This window comes from Pseudophryne corroboree, chromosome 2 (assembly GCF_028390025.1).
Source record: "Pseudophryne corroboree isolate aPseCor3 chromosome 2, aPseCor3.hap2, whole genome shotgun sequence".
Lineage (NCBI taxonomy): Eukaryota > Metazoa > Chordata > Amphibia > Anura > Myobatrachidae > Pseudophryne > Pseudophryne corroboree.
The window spans coordinates 750,985,456-751,007,821 of NC_086445.1; the positions used below are offsets into that span (position 1 = coordinate 750,985,456).

Sequence of the window (22,366 nt, forward strand, 5' to 3'; positions counted from 1 at the left end):
GCAAAGTTGTAAAGCAGAGACCCCTCGGGCAGCCGCCCAAGATGAGCCCACCTTCCTTGTGGAATGGGCATTTACATATTTTGGCTGTGGCAGGCCTGCCACAGAATGTGCAAGCTGAATTGTATTACACATCCAACTAGCAAAAGTCTGCTTAAAAGCAAGAGCACCCAGTTTGTTGGGTGCATACAGGATAACAGCAAGTCAGTTTTCCTGACTCCAGCCGTCCTGGAACCTATATTTTCAGGGCCCTGACCACATCTAGCAACTTGGAGTCCTCCAAGTCCCTAGTAGGCGCAAGACACCACAATAAGCTGGTTCAGGTGAAACACTGACACCACCTTAGGGAGAGAACTGGGGACGAGTCCGCAGCTCTGCCCTGTCCGAATGGACAAACAGATATGGGCTTTTTTGAGAAAAAAAAACCACCAATTTTACACTCGCCTGGTCCAGGCCAGGTCCAAGAGCATGTTCACTTTTCATGTGAGATGCTTCAATCCACAGATTTGACTGGTTTTAAACCAATGTGTTTTGAGGAATCCCAGAACTACGTTGAGATCCCACAGTGCCACTGGAGGCACAAAAAGGGGGTTGTATATGCAATACTCCCTTGACAAACTTCTGGACTTCAGGAACTGAAGCCAATTCTTTCTGGAAGAAAAATCGACAGGGTGCGAAATTTGAACCTTAATGGACCCCAATTTGAGGCCCATAGACACTCCTGTTTGCAAGAAATGCAGGAATCGACCGAGTTGAAATTTCTTCGTGGGGCCTTCCTGGCCTCACACCACGCAACATATTTTCGCCACATGTGGTGATAATGTTGTGCGGTCACCTCCTTTCTGGCTTTGACCAGGGTAGGAATGACCTCTTCCTGAATGCCTTTTCCCTTAGGATCCGGCGTTCCACCGCCATGCCGTCAAACGCAGCTGCGGTAAGTCTTGGAACAGACATGGTACTTGCTGAAACAAGTCCCTTCTTAGCGGCAGAGGCCATAAGTCCTCTGTGAGCATCTCTTGAAGTTCCGGGTACCAAGTCCTTCTTGGCCAATCCGGAGTCATGAGTATAGTTCTTACTCCTCTACGTCTTATAATTCTCAGTACCTTAGGTATGAAAAGCAGAGGATGGAACACATACACCGACTGGTACACCCACGGTGTTACCAGAACGTCCACAGCTATTGCCTGAGGGTCTCTTAACCTGGCGCAATACCTGTCCCGTTTTTTGTTCAGACGGGACGTCATCATGTCCACCTTTGGTAATTCCCAACGGTTTACAATTATGTGGAAAACTTCCCCATGAAGTTCCCACTCTGCCGGGTGGAGGTCGTGCCTACTGAGGAAGTCTGCTTCCCAGTTTCCATTCCCGGAATGAAACACTGCTGACAGTGCTATCACATGATTTTCCGCCCAGCGAAAAGTCCTTGCAGTTTTTGCCACTGCCCTCCTGCTTCTTGTGCCGCCCTGTCTATTTACGTGGGCGACTGCCGTGATGTTTTATCCCACTGGATCAATACCGGCTGACCTTGAAGCAGAGGTCTTGCTAAGCTTAGAGCATTATAAATTTACCCTTAGCTATATTTATGTGGAGAAAAATCTCCAGACTTGATCACACTCCCTGGAAATTTTTTCCTTGTGTGACTGCTCCCCAGCCTCTCGGGCTGGCCTCCGTGGTCACCAACATCCAAAACTGAATGCCGAATCTGCGGCCCTCTAGAAGATGAGCACTCTGTAACCACCACAGGAGAGACACCCTTGTCCTTGGATATAGGGTTATCCGCTGATGCATCTGAAGATGCGATCCGGACCATTTGTCCGGCAGATCCCACTGAAAAGTTCTTGCATGAAATCTGCCGACTGGAATTGCTTCGAAGGAAGTCACCATTTTTTTTACCATGGCCCTTGTGCAATGATGCACTGATTTTAGGAGGTTCCTGACTAGCTCGGATAACTCCCTGGCTTTCTCTTCCGGGAGAAAAACCTTTTTCTGGACTGTGTCCAGAATCATCCCTAAGCACAGGAGACTTGTTGTCGGGATCAGCTGCGATTTTGGAATATTTAGAATCCACCCCTGCTGTTGTAACAGTATCCGAGATAGTGCTACTCCGACCTCCAACTGTTCCCTGGACTTTGCCCTTATCAGGAGATCGTCCAAGTAAGGGATAATTAAGACGCCTTTTCTTCGAAGAAGAACCATCATTTCGGCCATTACCTTGGTAAAGACCCGGGGTGCCGTAGACAATCCAAACGGCAGCGTCTGAAACTGATAGTGATAGTTCTGTACCACGAACCTGAGGTACCCTTAGTGATAAGGGCAAATTTGGGACATGGAGGTAAGCATCCCTGATGTCTCGGGACACCAGATAGTCCCCTTCTTCCCGGTTCGTTATCACTGCTCTGAGTGACTCCATCTTGATTTGAACCTTTGTAAGTGTTCAAATTTTTATTTTTATTTTTTTTTATTTTTAGATTTAGAATAGGTCTCACCTAGCCTTCTGGCTTCAGTACCACAATATAGTGTGGAATAATACCCCTTTTCTTGTTGTAGAAGGGGTAATTTAATTATCACCTGCTGGGAATACAGCTCGTGAATTTTTTCCCATACTGCCTCCTTGTCGGAGGGAGACCTTGGTAAAGAAGACTTCAGGAGCCTGCGCAGGGGAAACGTCTCGACATTCCAAACTGTACCCCTGGGATACTACTTGTAGGATCCAGGGGTCCTGTACGGTCTCAGCGTCATGCTGAGAGCTTGTCAGAAACGGTGGAACGCTTCTGTTCCTGGGAATGGGCTGCCTGCTGCAGTCTTCTTCCCTTTCCTCTATCCCTGGGCAGATATGACTCTTATAGGGACGAAAGGACTGAAGCTGAAAAGACGGTGTCTTTTTCTGCAGAGATGTGACTTAGGGTAAAAACGGTGGATTTTCCAGCAGTTGCCGTGGCCACCAGGTCCGATGGACCGACCCCAAATAACTCCTCTTCCTTTATACGGCAATACACCTTTGTGCCGTTTGGAATCTGCATCACCTGACCACTGTCGTGTCCATAAACATCTTCTGGCAGATATGGACATCGCACTTACTCTTGATGCCAGAGTGCAAATATCCCTCTGTGCATCTCGCTTATATAGAAATACATCATTTAAATGCTCTATAGTCAATAAAATACTGTCCCTGTCAAGGGTATCAATATTTTTAGTCAGGGAATCCGACCAAGCCACCCCAGCTCTGCACATCCAGGCTGAGGCGATCGCTGGTCGCAGTATAACACCAGTATGTGTGTATATACTTTTTATGATATTTTTCCAGCCTCCTGTCAGCTGGCTCCTTGAGGACGGCCCTATCTATAGACGGTACCGCCACTTGTTCTGATAAGCGTGTGAGCGCCTTATCCACCCTAAGGGGTGTTTCCCAACGCGCCCTAACTTCTGGCGGGAAAGGGTATACCGCCCATATTTTCTATCGGGGGGAACCCACGCATCATCACACACTTCATTTAATTTATCTGATTCAGGAAAAACTACGGTAGTTTTTTCACATCCCACATAATACCCTCTTTTGTGGTACTTGTATCAGAAATATGTAACACCTCCTTCATTGCCCTTAACGTGTGGCCCTAATAAGGAATACGTTTGTTTATTCACCGTCGACACTGGATTCAGTGTCCCTGTCTGTGTCTGTGTCGACCGACTAAAGTAAACGGGCGTTTTAAAACCCCTGATGGTGTTTTTGAGATGTCTGGACCGGTACTAATTGTTTGTCGGCCGTCTCATGTCGTCAACCGACCTTGGCGCGTGTTGACATTATCACGTAATTCCCTAAATAAGCCATCCATTCCGGTGTCGACTCCCTAGAGAGTGACATCACCATTACAGGCAATTGCTCCGCCTCCTCACCAACATCGTCCTCATACATGTCGACACACACGTACCGACACACAGCACACACACAGGGAATGCTCTGATAGAGGACAGGACCTACTAGCCCTTTGGAGAGACAGAGGGAGAGTTTGCCAGCACACACCAAAAACGCTATAATTATATAGGGACAACCTTATATAAGTGTTTTCCCTTATAGCATCTTTTTTATATATTTCTAACGCCAAATTAGTGCCCCCCCCTCTCTGTTTTAACCCTGTTTCTGTAGTGCAGTGCAGGGGAGAGCCTGGGAGCCTTCCCTCCAGCCTTTCTGTGAGGGAAAATGGCGCTGTGTGCTGAGGAGAGAGGCCCCGCCCCTTTTTCGGCGGCCTCGTCTCCCGCTCTTAACGGATTCTGGCAGGGGTTAAATATCTCCATATAGCCCCCGGAGGCTATATGTGAGGTATTTTTAGCCAAAAAAGGTTTTCATTTGCCTCCCAGGGCGCCCCCCTCCCAGCGCCCTGCACCCTCAGTGACTGCCGTGTGAAGTGTGCTGAGAGGAAAATGGCGCACAGCTGCAGTGCTGTGCGCTACCTTAAGACGACTGAGGAGTCTTCTGCCGCCGATTCTGGACCTCTTCTCGTTTCAGCATCTGCAAGGGGGCCGGCGGCGAGGCTCCGGTGACCATCCAGGCTGTACCTGTGATCGTCCCTCTGGAGCTAATGTCCAGTAGCCAAGAAGCCAATCCATCCTGCACGCAGGTGAGTTCACTTCTTCTCCCCTAAGTCCCTCGTTGCAGTGATCCTGTTGCCAGCAGGACTCACTGTAAAATAAAAAACCTAAGCTAAACTTTTCTAAGCAGCTCTTTAGGAGAGCCACCTAGATTGCACCCTTCTCGGCCGGGCACAAAAATCTAACTGAGGCTTGGAGGAGGGTCATAGGGGGAGGAGCCAGTGCACACCACCTGATCCTAAAGCTTTACTTTTTGTGCCCTGTCTCCTGCGGAGCCGCTATTCCCCATGGTCCTTTCAGGAACCCCAGCATCCACTAGGACGATAGAGAAAAACACAGTATGTTTACCCAGTAGCGCTTTTGTTATGTATATGCGCCAATTATGTGCCCCCCCTCTACTTTAAAACCCTTCTTTCACCGTGTGTTAAGCAGGGGAGAGTCCGGGGAACTTCCTCTCAGCGGTGCTGTGGAGAAAAATGGCGCTGGTGAGTGCTGAGGGAGAAGCTCCGCCCCCTCGGCAGCGGGCTTCTGTCCCGCTCAAATTTCTCAACAACACGGCGGGGGCTCTTTATATACATGTACAGTGCCCAGCTGTACATGTATATATCTATATATGCCACAGGAGAGGTTTAAATTGCTGCCCAGGGCGCCCCCCCCTGCGCCCTGCACCCTTACAGTGACCGAGGTGTGTGAGGTGAATGGGAGCAATGAAGCACAGCTGCAGTGCTGTGCGTTACCTCCATGAAGATCAAGGTGTCTTCTGCCGCCTCTGATGTTCTTTTCCTCAATACTCACCCGGCTTCAATCTTCCGGCTCTGCGAGGAGGACGGCGGCGCGGCTCTGGGACGGACGGCTAGGGTGAGACCTGCGTACCGATCCCTCTGGAGCTAATGGTGTCCAGTAGCCTAAGAAACAGAGCCCTGAAACTCAGAGAAGTGGATCTGTTTCTCTCTCCTCAGTCCCTCGATGCAGGGAGTCAGTTGCCAGCAGGCTCCCTGAACATAAAAAACCTAACTAAAATGCTTTCTTTACAGGAAACTCAGAAGAGCTCCTGAAATGCACCCAGTCTCCACTGGGCACAGTATCAAACTGAGGTCTGGAGGAGGGGCATAGAGGGAGGAGCCAGTGCACACCCAGAGTCAAAAGGGTCAATTCTATTCGGCAACTTAAGAATAGCGCCGGGAATTAGCTCCCGACGCTATTCAATTAAGCTCCAGTTAAGTCGGCGATGTCCCGTTCTCGCCGACTAAACAAGTTGAATTGTCGGGAGAACGGGCATTCTCCGACTTAACACCCGGGCGCGAGGATGATTCCCGGCAGAATCAGCCTCGCGCCGGCCGCGAGGCAGCACTTTTGTCGGGTTTCTTCTCTCATCCCCCGGGGATGAGAGAAGAATTCCCGACAATTGCGGGTCACTAGCAGCTGAATTGAATAGCGTCGGGAGCTAATTCCCGGCGCTATTCTTAAGTTGCCGAATAGAATTGACCTTCAAGTCTTTCTTAAAGTGCCCATGTCTCCTGCGGAGTTCATCTATCCCTATGGTCCTTACAGAGTCCCCAGCATCCTCTAGGACGTTAGAGAAAACAGATATTAACAAAAGGGCTTTTCAAGATGCATTTTGAATGCAAATATGAACAATGAGGATATAATGAAGAGCATATTCTTGCCAAATGAAAACAGCCTGTGCAGGACACTAATGAAACTGGTGAATTTACAGTTACGTTTAAACAAAATTTACATACAGTAGATACCCATCTACTCTTAAAGTGCTATAGTACGGACATCACCCACACACACACTGGAACCCAAGACATCGCCCACACACACACTGGAACCCAAGACATCGCCCACACACACACACTGGAACCCAAGACATCGCCCACACACACACACTGGAACCCAAGACATCGCCCATACACACTGGACCCAGGACATCGCCCACACACACTGGAATCCAGGACATCGCCCACACACACACTGGAACCCAGGACATCGCCCACACACACACTGGAACCCGGGACATCGCCCACACACACTGGAACCCAGGACATCGCCCACACACACTGGAACCCAGGACATCGCCCACACACACTGGAACCCAGGACATCGCCCACACACACTGGAACCCAGGACATCGCCCACACACACTGGAACCCAGGACATCGCCCACACACACTGGAACCCAGGACATCGCCCACACACACTGGAACCCAGGACATCGCCCACACACACTGGAACCCAGGACATCGCCCATACACACTGGAACCCAGGACATCGCCCATACACACTGGAACCCAGGACATCGCCCATACACACTGGAACCCAAAGCTCACAAGCTGCCTAAATGCATTTCTGCAAATTTAAGATGTCCAACAACATTGTGATATAAGCGCATATAATGGAAATAAGCCAGACATCACAACATACAGTCCCAGCATAACCAGGTCAGAACTGAAATGTAATAAACTGCATGGCTCATGATTTCCCTCAGCACTACACAGAAATGTACACTTCTTTAACGTTAGGAACAGGGCACAGTTGCTTTACACTTTCAAATACATTACTTTGCATATACAGGTTGAGTATCCCATATCCAAATATTCCAAAACACAGAATTTTTTAAGTGAGACTGAGATAGTGAAACGTTTGTTTTCTGATAGCTCAATGTATATAAAAACTTTGTTTAATTCACAAAGTTATTAAACATATTGTATTATATGACCTTCAGGCTGTGTGCATAAGGTGTATATGAAACAAATTTATTGTGTGTACACAGACTTTGTTTAATGCACAAAGTTATTAAAAATATTGGCTAAAATTACCTTCAGGCTGTGTGTATAAGGTGTATATGAAACAAATGCATTCTGTGCTTAGACTTAGGTCCCATCGCCATGATCTCATTATTACATGCAATTATTCCAAAATACGGAACAATCAGATATCCAAAATACTTCTGGTCCCAAGCATTTTGGATATGGGATACTCAAACCTGTATAATGAAGAGCTGTAAGTCTTAAAAAAAAAACAGGTTAGACCAGTGACTCAATTAAAAGTCAAAAGACGTGTAATAATATTCTTTACTTCTCCGGCAATTAAGTGCGACAAAAGAAAGGTCTTACAATATGCCAATCTCTTAACATGTGGTAACAAATTAATTGCATGCCTGAGAAGCATGGGGGGGGAGAGAGAATCACAGAGATGTCCTCATACATCTAGCCTCAATACGAGCATCAACTCTGCTATCAGGTGTCTTTCTACTATAAATGCTTTTTAATCGCAATGAGGAGACAGTGCTAATTTGATATAGGACACTTGTATATTGTGTCTAAAGTGACCAGGAGCTAGTCAATTGTTTTGGGTGCCCATCACTGTCTTAAGTAGGGTTTTTTGGCTAGAAGTGTGTCAGATCCGCCTTAACTACAGCACGCCCAGCATGTAGCACAGGAAAAGCCCATTTAGTATGGGTGTAAAAATGCAGACTCATCAACCAGTGTAGGGATGGCCACCAAAACAACTGAATAGCTTGTGGTCTCTATAGACTGGAGATACAGGCATGAGAAACAATTGAAACCAATTGGTGACTTAAAGGCAGGTAAACAATGTAACAAAACAATGAGGAAGGCTAGTCAGATGTTTGGTTGCATAGGGAGAAGTAATAATGCCACTGTATAGGTCATTGGTACGGCCTCATCTAGAACACCAAGTTCAATTCTGGAGGCCATATCTTATAGAGGGGTCTGGGACTGAGGGTCGACAGCAAAAAGGTCGACACACCTTAGGTCGACGCCAATTGTTCGACACCTTAGGTCGACGTGGACAAAAGGTCGACATGGAAAAAGGTCGACATGAGTTTTTTATGTTTTTTTTTGGTGTCGTTTTCATCGTAGAGTGACCGGGAACCCCAATTAGTGCACCGCGTCCCCTCGCATGGTGCCTTCGCTCCGCTGCTTCGCTCGGCACAGATAACGATCCACGTGGACTACGATTGGAATGGTAAAGTATGAAAAGGTTACAAAAAAGAAAAAAAATCCTGAAAAACTCATGTCGACCTTTTGTCCATGTCGACCTTTTGTCCATGTCAACCTAAGGTGTGTCGACCTTTTTGCTGTCGACCTGGAGTCCGGATACCCTTATAGAGAATATTAATACATTAGAAACTGTACAAAGAGGTGCAACTAAAATGGTGAATGACCTACACCACAAAACATAACCAGGAAGACTAAAAAAAATCTCAATATGTATAGTTTGGAGCAGAGAAGGGAAAGGGGAGACATGATAGAAACTTCAAATATATCAAGGGATTAAACAAAATCCAGGAGGGAAACTTTCTTCAAATGAAGAGAAGTATTAGAACAAAAGGACATGCACTGAAACTGGAGGGAGGTTCAGGGGAAGAACTGAGGAAAAATTACACCACAGAAAGGGTAGTGGACAAGTGGAATAGCCTCCCATCAGAGGTGGTAATGGCTAAGACAGTAGAGCAATTTAAAAATGCATGGGATAGACATAAGGATACCCTTGCAATGAAATAAGAATCAAATAAGGTTTGAGGTAAAAATATGGTAAAAAGGGGCAGACTAGTTGGTCCATGTGGTTCTTATCTGCAGTCAAAATGTATGTCTTTATGTTTCAACACCAGACACCCACTCCCCTCCCCCCCCCCACACAAATTAGTTACCTGTGTTCTTTATGCTCCTGAAGTTGGCAATCCCGACACGTCAGTCTGTCACAGGTTTCACAGAACAGTTTGAGTTGTTCCTGTTTATGTACAGGACAAAAAACTGGACGCTGACCTGATGCTCCCACCGATTCTACAAAAAAATAGATGATATTTTGCAGACCAAAGATGATTTAGCAGCAATGTGACAGACAATACAGCAAACATATGGCAAACTAAGGACGGAGGTAGAACAGGGACCATTTCAAAGCACCTCACAAGAACTCTTTAGGCTGAACTCAATTAGCTTTAAACTATTATATACAACTTTTTGCAATTCAAATAGAAATCAAATTTAGCATGGGTTTCAAAGGGAGTTAAAAATAAGAATTTACTTACCGATAATTCTATTTCTCATAGTCCGTAGTGGATGCTGGGAACTCCGTAAGGACCATGGGGAATAGCGGCTCCGCAGGAGACTGGGCACAAAAAGTAAAAGCTTTAGACTAGCTGGTGTGCACTGGCTCCTCCCCCTATGACCCTCCTCCAAGCCTCAGTTAAGATACTGTGCCCGGACGAGCGTACATAATACGGAAGGATCTTGAATCCCGGGTAAGACTCATACCAGCCACACCAATCACACCGTGCAACTCGTGATCTGAACCCAGTTAACAGTATGATAACCGTAGGAGCCTCTGAAAAGATGGCTTCCAACAATAAACAACCCGATTTGTTTGTAACAATAACTATATACAAGTATTGCAGACAATCCGCACTTGGGATGGGCGCCCAGCATCCACTACGGACTATGAGAAATAGAATTATCGGTAAGTAAATTCTTATTTTCTCTGACGTCCTAGTGGATGCTGGGAACTCCGTAAGGACCATGGGGATTATACCAAAGCTCCCAAACGGGCGGGAGAGTGCGGATGACTCTGCAGCACCGAATGAGAGAACTCCAGGTCCTCCTCAGCCAGGGTATCAAATTTGTAGAATTTAGCAAACGTGTTTGCCCCTGACCAAGTAGCTGCTCGGCAAAGTTGTAAAGCCGAGACCCCTCGGGCAGCCGCCCAAGATGAGCCCACCTTCCTTGTGGAATGGGCTTTTACAGATTTTGGCTGTGGCAGGCCTGCCACAGAATCTGCAAGTTGAATTGTACTACAAATCCAACGAGCAATCGTCTGCTTAGAAGCAGGAGCACCCAGCTTGTTGGGTGCATACAGTATAAACAGCGAGTCAGATTTTCTGACTCCAGCCGTCCTGGAAACATATTTTCAGGGCCCTGACTACGTCCAGCAACTTGGAGTCCTCCAAGTCCCTAGTAGCCACAGGTACCACAATAGGTTGATTCATGTGAAACGCTGAAACCACCTTAGGGAGAAATTGAGGACGAGTCCTCAATTCCGCCCTATCCGAATGAAATATTAGTTAAGGGCTTTTATAGGATAAAGCCGCCAATTCTGATACGCGCCTGGCTGAAGCCAGGGCCAACAGCATTACCACTTTCCATGTGAGATATTTCAAATCCACTGTGGCAAGTGGTTCAAACCAATGTGATTTTAGGAACCCTAAAACTACATTGAGATCCCAAGGTGCCACTGGAGGCACAAAAGGAGGCTGTATATGCAGTACCCCTTTGACAAACGTCTGAACTTCAGGCACTGAAGCCAGTTCTTTCTGGAAGAAGATCGACAGGGCCGAAATTTGAACCTTAATGGATCCTAATTTTAGGCCCATAGACAATCCTGCTTGCAGGAAATGTAGGAAACGACCCAGTTGAAATTCCTCCGTAGGGGCCTTCTTGGCCTCACACCACGCAACATATTTTCGCCAAATGCGATGATAATGTTTTGCAGTTACATCCTTCCTGGCCTTGATCAGGGTAGGGATGACTTCATCTGGAATGCCTTTTTCCTTCAGGATCCGGCGTTCAACCGCCATGCCGTCAAACGCAGCCGCGGTAAGTCTTGGAACAGACAAGGTCCCTGCTGGAGCAGGTCCTTCCTTAGAGGTAGAGGCCACGGGTCCTCCGTGAGCATCTCTTGCAGCTCCGGGTACCAAGTTCTTCTTGGCCAATCCGGAGCCACGAGTATCGTTCTTACTCCTCTCCTTCTTATGATTCTCAGTACTTTTGGTATGAGAGGAAGAGGAGGGAACACATATACCGACTGGAACACCCACGGAGTTACCAGAGCGTCCACCGCTATTGCCTGAGGGTCCCTTGACCTGGCGCAATATCTGTCCAGTTTCTTGTTGAGACGGGACGCCATCATGTCCACCTTTGGTTTTTCCCAACGGTTTACAATCACTTGGAAGACTTCTGGATGAAGTTCCCACTCCCCCGGGTGGAGGTCGTGTCTGCTGAGGAAGTCTGCTTCCCAGTTGTCCACTCCCGGAATGAACACTGCTGACAGTGCTATCACATGATTTTCCGCCCAGCGGAGAATCCTTGCAGCTTCTGCCATTGCCCTCCTGCTTCTTGTGCCGCCCTGTCTGTTTACGTGGGCGACAGCCGTGATGTTGTCCGACTGGATCAATACCGGTTAACCCTGAAGCAGAGGCCTTGCTTGACTTAGGGCATTGTAAATGGCCCTTAGCTCTAGGATATTTATGTGAAGAGACGTTTCCATGCTTGACCACAAGCCCTGGAAATTTCTTCCCTGTGTGACTGCTCCCCAGCCTCTCAGGCTGGCATCCGTGGTTACCAGCATCCAATCCTGAATGCCGAATCTGCGGCCCTCTAGAAGATGAGCCTTCTGTAACCACCACAGGAGAGATACCCTTGTCCTTGGAGATAGGGTCATCCGCTGATGCATCTGAAGATGCGATCCGGACCATTTGTCCAGCAGATCCCACTGAAAAGTTCTTGCATGGAATCTTCCGAATGGAATCGCTTCGTAAGAAGCCACCTTTTTACCCAGGACTCTCGTGCACTGATGCACTGACACTTGTCCTGGTTTTAGGAGGTTCCGGACTAGCTCGGATAACTCCCTGGCCTTCTCCTCCGGGAGAAACACCTTTTTCTGGACTGTGTCCAGAATCATCCCTAGGAACAGTAGACGTGTTGTTGGAATCAGCTGTGATTTTGGGTTATTTAGAATCCACCCGTGCTGACGTAGCACTACCTGAGATAGTGCTACTCCGACCTCTAACTGTTCCCTGGACCTTGCCCTTATCAGGAGATCGTCCAAGTAAGGGATAATTAATACGCCTTTTCTTCGAAGAAGAATCATCATTTCGGCCATTACCTTGGTAAAGACCCGTGGTGCCGTGGACAATCCAAACGGCAGCGTCTGAAACTGATAATGACAGTTTTGTATCACAAACCTGAGGTACCCTTGGTGAGAAGGGTAGATTGGGACATGGAGATAAGCATCCTTGATGTCTAGAGATACCATATAGTCCCCTTCTTCCAGGTTCGCTATCACTGCTCTGAGTGACTCCATCTTGAATTTGAACCTTTTTATGTAAGTGTTCAAAGATTTTAGATTTAAAATTGGTCTCACCGAGCCGTCCGGCTTCGGTACCACAAACAGCGTGGAATAATACCCCTTTCCCTGTTGTAGGAGGGGTACCTTGATTATCACCTGCTGGGAATACAGCTTGTGAATAGCTTCCAAAACTGCCTCCCTGTCGGAGGGAGACGTTGGTAGAGCAGACTTCAGGAACCGGCGAGGGGGAGACGTCTCGAATTCCAATTTGTACCCCTGTGATACTACCTGCAGGATCCAGGGGTCCACTTGCGAGTGAGCCCACTGCGCGCTGAAATTCTTGAGACGGCCCCCCACCGTGCCCGAGTCTGCTTGCAGAGCCCCAGCGTCATGCTGAGGACTTGGCAGAAGCGGGGGAGGGCTTCTGCTCCTGGGAAGAGGCTGCATGGTGCAGTCTTTTTCCCCTTCCTCTGCCCCGGGGCAGGAACGAGCGGCCTTTTTCCCTCTTGCCCTTATAGGGACGAAAGGACTGGGTTTGAAAAGACGGTGTCTTTTTCTGCTGAGAGGTGACCTGGGGTAAAAAGGTGGATTTTCTAGCCGTTGCTGTGGCCACCCGGTCCGATAGACCGACCCCAAATAACTCCTCCCCTTTATACGGCAATACTTACATATGTCGTTTGGAATCCGCATCACCTGACCACTGTCGCGTCCATAACGTTCTTCTGGCAGAAATGGACATCGCACTTACTCTAGATGCCAAGGTGCAAATATCCCTCTGTGCATCTCGCATATATAGTAATGCATCCTTTAAATGCTCTATAGTTAATAATATACTGTCCCTATCCAGGGTATCAATATTTTCAGTCAGGGAATCCGACCAAGCCACTCCAGCGCTGCACATCCAGGCTGAGGCGATCGCTGGTCGCAGTATAACACCGGTATGTGTGTATATACCCTTTAAGATATTTTCCAGCCTTCTATCAGCTGGTTCCTTGAGAGCGGCCGTATCAGGAGACGGTAACGCCACTTGTTTTGATAAGCGTGTGAGCGCCTTATCTACCCTAGGGGGTGTTTCCCAACGTGCCCTAACCTATGGCGGGAAAGGGTATAGTGCCAATAATTTATTAGAAATCAGCAGTTTTTTATCGGGGGAAACCCACGCTTTATCACACACCTCATTTAATTCATCTGACTCAGGAAAAACCACTGGTAGTTTTTTCACACCCCACATAATACCCTTTTTTGTGGTACTTGTAGTGTCAGAAATGTTCAATGCCTCCTTCATTGCCGTGATCATGTAACGTGTGGCCCTACTGGACATTACGTTTGTCTCGTCACCGTCGACACTGGATTCAGTATCCGTGTCAGGGTCTGTGTCGACCATCTGAGGTAACGGGCGTTTTAGCGCCCCTGACGGTGTCTGAGACGCCTGAACAGGCACTAATTGATTTTTCGGCTGTCTCATGTCGTCAACAGTTTTTTGCAAAGTGCGGACATTGTCACGTAATTCTTTAATTACTACCATCCAGTCAGGTGTCGACTCCCTAGGGGGTGACATCACTAACACAGGCAATTGCTCTGCTTCCACATCATTTTCATCCTCATACATGTCGACACAATCGTACCGACACCCAGCACACACACAGGGAATGCTCTGATAGAGGACAGGACCCCACTAGCCCTTTGGGGAGACAGAGGGAGAGTTTGCCAGCACACACCAGAGCGCTATATATATACAGGGATAACCTTATATTATACCCCTTTTCCACTAGCTCAAAAAACACGGGTAAATGCACGGGGGCGCGCATTTACCCGTGTTTTTGGCAAGTGGAAAAGGGTCAACCCGGATCAAGTGACCCGTGAATCCTACCCAGCTATTTACCTGGGTAGGACACGGGAATGATCCGGGTAGGGTTCTAGTGTAAACGGGAGCCGTGTCGATGCGACACGGCTCCCGTTTACACTGTATGGAAGGGCGGCGCTGGGAGATCATGTGATCTCCCTGCGCCGCCCCTGCCGCGTCACTAGAAGCGTCACCAACCCGGCATATGCCGGGTTGTGACTGCTGATGGGAAAGGGGACGAGCACGGGTCGCAGCAGGGGGCAGCTCCCGTGTCAGGCTCCCGGCTGCGACCCGTGATCGTAAGTGGAAAAGGGGTATAAGTGTTACTCCCTGTTATAGCTGCTGTATTTATATATTAGCTGCCAATAGTGCCCCCCTCTCTGTTTTACCCTGTTTCTGTAGTGCAGGACTGCAGGGGAGAGTCAGGGAGCCGTCCTTCCAGCGGAGCTGTGAAAGAAAATGGCGCTTGTGTGCTGAGGAGAAAGGCTCCGCCCCCTTCACGGCGGCCTTTTCTCCCGCTTTTTTCAGGAAACTGGCAGGGGATAAATGCATCCATATAGCCCAGGAGCTATAAGTGATGCAATTTTTTTTAGCCATATAAGGTTTTTATATCGTTTTTATTGCGTCTCAGGGCGCTCCGCCCCAGCGCCCTGCACCCTCAGTGACCGGAGTGTGAAGTGTGCTGAGAGCAATGGCGCACAGCTGCAGTGCTGTGCGCTACCTTATTTGAAGACAGGAACGTCTTCTGCCGCCGCTTTCTCCGGACCTCTTCGCTCTTCTGGCTCTGTAAGGGGGCCGGCGGCGCGGCTCCGGGACCCATCCAGGCTGAACCTGTGATCGTCCCTCTGGAGCTAATGTCCAGTAGCCAAGAAGCCCAATCCACTCTGCAGTCAGGTGAGTTCGCTTCTTCTCCCCTTAGTCCCACGATGCAGTGAGCCTGTTGCCAGCAGGACTCACTGAAAATAAAAAACCTATTTAAACTTTTACTTCTAAGCAGCTCAGGAGAGCCACCTAGCTTGCACCCTTCTCGTTCGGGCACAAAAATCTAACGGAGGCTTGGAGGAGGGTCATAGGGGGAGGGAGCCAGTGCACACCAGCTAGTCTAAAGCTTTTACTTTTTGTGCCCAGTCTCCTGCGGAGCCGCTATTCCCCATGGTCCTTACGGAGTTCCCAGCATCCACTAGGACATCAGAGAAACTGGCAGTAGAAAAAAAAAATCCTTATCTTAATTTAAAAGAGGCAGAACATTGGAGAGTATCTGCTGGCCACCACTCCCAATGAATAGAAAGTATTAAGTGGTTTTTAAAAAGGAAAATATGAGTTTTGTTAATTTCATTTCCTTTAAAAAGCAAAAACCATGTGTTTAATTATGCTGGACATGCTTACTCAGGAGTACCATTGAGGGGAAATGTATTTCTGAACTTCCAGATTGGAGTTCCAAGTGATTTTTTTTTTAAACAAACCTTTTGTATACACACACAAAAATCACTATAGTGATGTTATTTACCCACAACACACATTGGACACTTGTTTGATGAAACACTTGCTACATATAATTTTTCATAATTTACAAAAGTTGCAAAAAGCAACTATTTGATATAATTTATCTGTCTCTCATATGCCTTTAGCCACTAGCCTTCTACAAAATCCTCTTGTTCATTACTTTTTTGATGTTCAGGATAATTTCCCCATTTGCTTCATTTTAGTGAATAGAGAATGCCCTAGATGAAAATCGTGCAAAGCGCAAAATTAATGTAATGTGAGACCTCACACTATGAACTCGCGGCTAAGGCAGTTCGACCTTTAGTTCCAAAGCAAGCTCCATTGTGGTAATATATCAGATCACAGCAGCATCACAAAATATCAATCTAGCCCAAACCACAGTTTAACCTACGGATGGCTTAACAAGCTAGAAGGATAACATCCACACAGTAAAATGACACATACATGGCCACTATCCTGCACTCACTATGAACACAAATTTACTAGGAAGCTTAATGAAACCGTTACTATTCTGAAAATGAGGGCAACATTTCACTCTGTTGGAGCTTAGCAATTACCGCCATTAAAATTTTACGTAATTTAAAAAAAAAAAATCATCATTTTTGTATCACAGATGTAGGAGCTACTTTTTAAGTTGGAAAGACCACAACATTTTGGAACGGATGGTTGAGATACATACATCATCAGTGTAACCCTCCCTAAACTATCAAGGTATATAGGTTACCTAATAACTGATAGTGCCTCCACCCAGACTAAATGTGTAAAAGGGCTTGCCTGGGTAAGCCTCCTAAAATCCCTTACTGTAAGTGCACTCCTTTAATTTAAACCACACCCCACAAATGTTTTACCTGTTCTCTCTTTCAGGATTCGTGGACTGAACTCCAGCTCACAGACACGGGTGGTAAGTATAATCAGTCTAATTTATTGTAAAAGCATCACTACTATACTATAATAACATTTCTTTTCATGTCAGTGAAGAAATATCATTCATATACTATATCACTCACAGTACCTATACATGAATTATTCGCATGCAATACAAAAATTACCTTCTTTGAGCGACACCCTTAGGTGTTAGAGTGACCCGGGTACTCTTTAGTGTGATAGTGCACTTTAAGGGCCCAAAAACTAGTAAACAACAGTATTTATACAGAACATCTTATACCATACTTTAGTTTTAATATTCAGATTTCTTTTCTCCCCTCGGTAAACCTTATGTAGCTCTGCCTTCGTTTTGTGCAATTCCCGTCTTCTGTAATGCTACAAATACCTCCTTTCCCGGATACAAGAAAGTATTTTTTCTGATATAAAATGCAAGTCTTTCTCCCAATAAAAGGTAACTGCAGCTGTACTGTTCTGTAACAAAATGTCTAGAGGGGTGATGTATCCAAATTTGTATAACAATGTTTCTCTAAAGAAGCTGTAGTCTTATGCTCCAAACAAATAAATCCCCTCTAGATCTACAGGCTTAGGGCTGTAACACACACTCCGGTTTTTCCCGGATGGCAAAAAGCCGGACAAAGTTTGTCCGGCTTTTTGCCATCCGGGAGAAACCGGCAGTGTCTGTCACACAGGACGGCTTTGAGCCGTGTATGATGCTGTGCGCATGCGCAGCATCAGACACGGCTTCAGAAAAAACCATTGTGTGTGAAAGCTCCCCTTCACACACATGGTTTACTGGCTCCAAGGACGGCCCGGCGGCCGCCCGGCCGCCGGACCTTCCAGTGGTGAGACCCGGCTGCAACCCGGCAGCCGGGCCGGGGCCGTGCAGTGTGAAGGGACCCTACCCCCCACACTGTTAACTACAATGCCGGCACGGGAAAAAGCCGTCCGGCTTTTTCCCGGCCGGCAACAACCGTGTAGTGTGTTTTAGCCCTTAGGCTAAACTTACAATCTTTGAGCAAAGTTCTGGTTGAAAATATTAAGTGGAATGTGTCCACAGTCTCTATTCGCTTAAGTCCTTTGGTTCTGCAGCTTGACAATTTATTTTACTTTTGTAGACAGTCTCCTCTTGTCACTTTCTAATTGTTTCACAACGCAGGTAAATTATTTAACTGTAGATTATTTAAGTAGGTGACACAAAAGATTGAGTTAATTCTATGCTGTTAAATGGACTCCTCCCTTATCAATTGCCTCTATGCTATAATAGCGCTGTAATGTCCGTACCTCTGGTACTATTGACCTCCTAAGCAGATACACACTTCACCTATGTAGCTGTTGAAGATTCACTATCTGCGTAGTATAGATCCACTGTCTCTCGGCATGCGCTGAATTGATGCAAAGTGTAATTGGGAGCAAGGTACTTTGAATGTGCAATACTATCACAGTTCAGTTTATCCACACGGCTTCCTATATAGTTGGGCAGTGATCCCGGGTGCTTATTATGCTCCCTCAGCTTTTGTATATTGACAATGCACGTTAGATTTATCAGTCCCTGGACTGTTAGTTTGTCACTTTCTTCCTTCTATTGTTCCAGCTTAAGCACAGCTAACTATCCTCCACGGCGTGGAGGACCTATTATTGTATAAATGACAATTTACCCACGCCTTCTTGTTAACTGCGCTGTTGCAAAGCGCTACCCCTGGCTTCTCCCACATGGGTGTTGCTCTTACACCAATTGTGTGAGCACCAACTCTGGAACCCTGTCTTTGAGTCACTTCTTAATGTCTTTTTTCCCTCGCCTTGTGTCTTGCTGATTCCTGAATATATATATATATAGGTATATATCCCTTATATTCACTTTGTCTCCCTTGACGCTACAATGAGGTAGCTCCGGTTACCCTTCACCTTTATAACTATTAACATAATGCCATATACAAACTGGGATCTACTAGTCGTGGAAGTAGAATACTTAAATATAACAGAGACCAAGTTCCACTTTACTCCAGTTGTCATATGCACACAGTACCTCCCTGCTGTTCCTTGGCTCTATAATAATGTCTTAAGTGACACTGTTATTATGTATCACTATCAGTTATGGCTACAGTATCCTGATATCCTCCTTATACTGAATAGCCACTGCTACCGAATCCTCATCAACTGCTGCCCACTTTGGATTGTCTTAACGGCCCTACACATATGGCGATGTGCCGCCGAGGTGCCCGACGGCCGATACGGCCGACCCGGCGGCGGGGGGGCAGTGACGGGGGGAGTGAAGTTTCTTCACTCCCCTCATCACCCGGCTCCATAGACGTGCAGGCAAATATGGACGAGATCGTCCATATTGGCCTGCATGCACAGCCGACGGGGGACCAGCAATGAACGAGCGCGGGGCCGCGCATCGTTCATCGCTGGAGCCTCCACACTGAAAGATATGAACGAGTTCTCGTTCATTTATGAACGAGATCGTTCATATCTTTCAAAAAATCGGCATGTGTGTAGGGCCTATTAGTCCCAGTCTATGCTTGGCTAAATGTTCAATAGCTTCTCCTTGCTTGTGGTACTAAGTGTAGTGTAAATAGCTGGTTATACACTTACTCTGTCCTGCAGCAGCGCTGATGTGAAGTGTTCTGGTCAGCGACAAGCGCCGCCCCTCTACAGCTTACTGGAGACTTGCCTTGGATCACTGCCTCTGATGGGAAGTCTTAAGGAGGGCGTCTACTGATATCTTGACTGCTGCGGCACCGCGCTGCTCCTCCCCTGCTTCTGCCACCGCAGGCACCCGGGTCTCCGCTGCTCCCCCCCGCTGCCTTCCACCTGCGACCGTCCGCCTGGATGTCACAGCCGCTCTGATGGCAGCGGCGCCTCAGCGGCACGGCACTCCTCCCGTCTCCACAAGCGCCCGGGCACAGAGTGCAGGCACACCGGCTCAGTGGTCACTTCTGCCTCCGCTGCCCGCTCTCAGCGCCTCCGCTCCGCCTGGCTAGCTCCGTCTGGCACCGCTCCCCCTAGTCTCAACCGCCGCTGTATGTTTACAGCAAGTTTACGGCTCTTAGCAGCGGTGAGCATCAGGGTGCGGGCGCTGACAGGGATCTACAAGTCTGACAACCGCCGGTAAGGAGCTGTATTTATACTACTCCAGACTCACAGCTCGTGCCCCCTCTTCCCGCCTAAGCCACGAGCTATCCCCCCCTGGTAAGCGGCACTGCAGCGCTCGTGGGGCGCTCGTGACCTTCCAGAGCTTTCTGTCAGAGCTATCAGCGCCCGACAGAATGCCTACCGCAGCTGCTTCTGAACCTACTTAGCCTCTCCATCTCTATTTTCCCTATGCTACGCTACTGCAATTTAAATGTTAAACACCTGTACTCATCACTTTATCATATATATTTAATAAATAAACTACAAATATTTATCCCCCCTAAATTCATCTATACACACATTTATACATGCACAAGTAAATACATATATTTATACGTATCCATTAAAAGCCACCACATTCCTTCTTTTAATATATATATATAAATTACACATAAATATACACATAACTATATACACATCGGGAACATAACTTTCCATGTTAGAGGTACAGTAATCATATTACATCAGGTGTTCCAGAATCGTCCACAAATGTTCAACTGGGCTCAGATATAATATAATGGCCTTTCAAATCAACATAACACCATTGCTGTGCTCAAACACTTGGACAACCAAATGTGCTGTGTGGATCCTCATTTTCCAACTGGAATTCAGTTCTCCCGTCAGGTAAAAACGCTATAACATGGGGTGAAGATGATGCGCAGTATCAATTCGGGTGCACAGTGCATTCTAAGGGAATTACTGTACCCAGAGCATGCCAGTAAAATGCATCCCATAATATTAAGGAACCACTAGAAGCCATTCCTCTTGACTTCAAGAACTCATAGATGTACAGCTCCTACAGATCACTTTGATTAAATATATTATGGTTGTAATAAAGTTTCTCAAATAGCTCAACAACTGAAAAATGCAGCACAGATTCTGGCCACCCAGATTCTTTTTGGATTACAAATATCCCACAATTGCTACCTTGTTTCTCTTCTTTCTCTGGGAACTCTATCTAAAGTCAGGTACACACTGGAGCAACGGGCAATCGGGTTGATTTTAAGGAAAGACTTGAGCTTGATTGCACGCACACTCTGAAACGGTTTAATGAAGGATAGAACGATGATTATTCCTTCCTTCATTTGCATAGGATAGGTCGCTAGCGACGGATGTCTGGTAGTCTGCGCAGATGAACGTCCGTCGCTTATGACTGTGGGAGCACGCAAATCACCTGTACACACATTGGGGTCAATTCTATTCAGCGACAGTTTAATAGCGCCGGGAGTTAGCTCCCGGCACTATTCAATACAGCGCCAAGTGACACCAATTGTCAGGAATTCTTCTCTCACCCCCGGGGGATGAGAGAGGAAATCCGACAAAAGTGCTGCTGCGCGGCCGGCGCGAGGCTGATTCTGTCGGGAATCAGCATCACACCAGGGAGTTAAGTCGGAGAATGCCCGTTCTCATGACAATTCAACCTGTTAAGTCGGCGAGAACGGGCCTTCGCAGACTTAACACGAGCTGAATTGAATAGCGACGGGAGCTAACTCCCGGCGCTATTCCCACTGTCGCTGAATAAAATTGACACGGGGCCGATTCAAATGTGGGTTTTTTCGGACACGCCACTAGAGGGCGCCAAGCGGCAGCAATTACATTTTTCTAACTTTTAGGTGCCCAGTGAAGGACACTTTTTCACTGCCTCCTGGAGGTGTGAGAAAAAAAGGTGTCCAAACCCAGGTGTTTGGACGCCCAAAGCAAGAGTTTAGACGGTTTAGCCCTTTTACGTGGCTAAACTCTGTTTGGGTGCGACATGCGCAATGTGCATGGGCACTCAAACAAATGAATAGGTGACAATTGTTTGGGCATCTCAACGGTCCCGTTTAGACATGATTTTTAGACGCCCAAAGCAATTGCATTCCCCCCAATGAGTGATGTAGCAGATTTGTCGCTACGAAACATCAAATCGGCCCAACATAGCTCCAGTGTGTACTCAGCATCTAACAGAACGAGGTTACAATGCGCAGACCACTTATTGGAGTTCATGTAGCTGCAACTTTGTTTTGCAAAGTTAATTTTCAATGTTTTTCTCTATAGTGAACTCATTGTCATAGATAACAAAATAGCTGTACTTATTTAGGGGTGACACACTTACGCCTGTCACTACCGCCACCTGAGCGGTTCTCGTGACCATTTTATTGCTCCATTCTTTACTAAACTGTTTAGAGCCAACTAGATACAGTATAACATAAAAGACAAACATTTCTTAGATCCATGGATATGTTTGGGTAATGTATATTACAGGTTGAGTATCCCATATCCAAATATTACGTAATACAGAATATTCCGAAATACAGAATTTTTTGAGACTGAGATAGTGAAACCTTTGGTTTC

At 47.0% G+C, this 22,366-nt stretch overlaps 1 protein-coding gene across 2 annotated transcripts in view; it reads right to left on the reverse strand.

Annotated features, from left to right (window-relative positions):
- Window positions 1–22,366, reverse strand: part of TRIM33 (tripartite motif containing 33) — a 347,475-nt gene that overhangs the window by 181,682 nt on the left and 143,427 nt on the right. For both annotated transcript variants that reach the window (XM_063955426.1, XM_063955427.1), the window contains exon 4: window positions 9,260–9,392. In XM_063955426.1, the coding sequence (XP_063811496.1) occupies window positions 9,260–9,392 (133 nt within the window). The remainder of the gene's footprint in view (window positions 1–9,259; window positions 9,393–22,366) is intronic.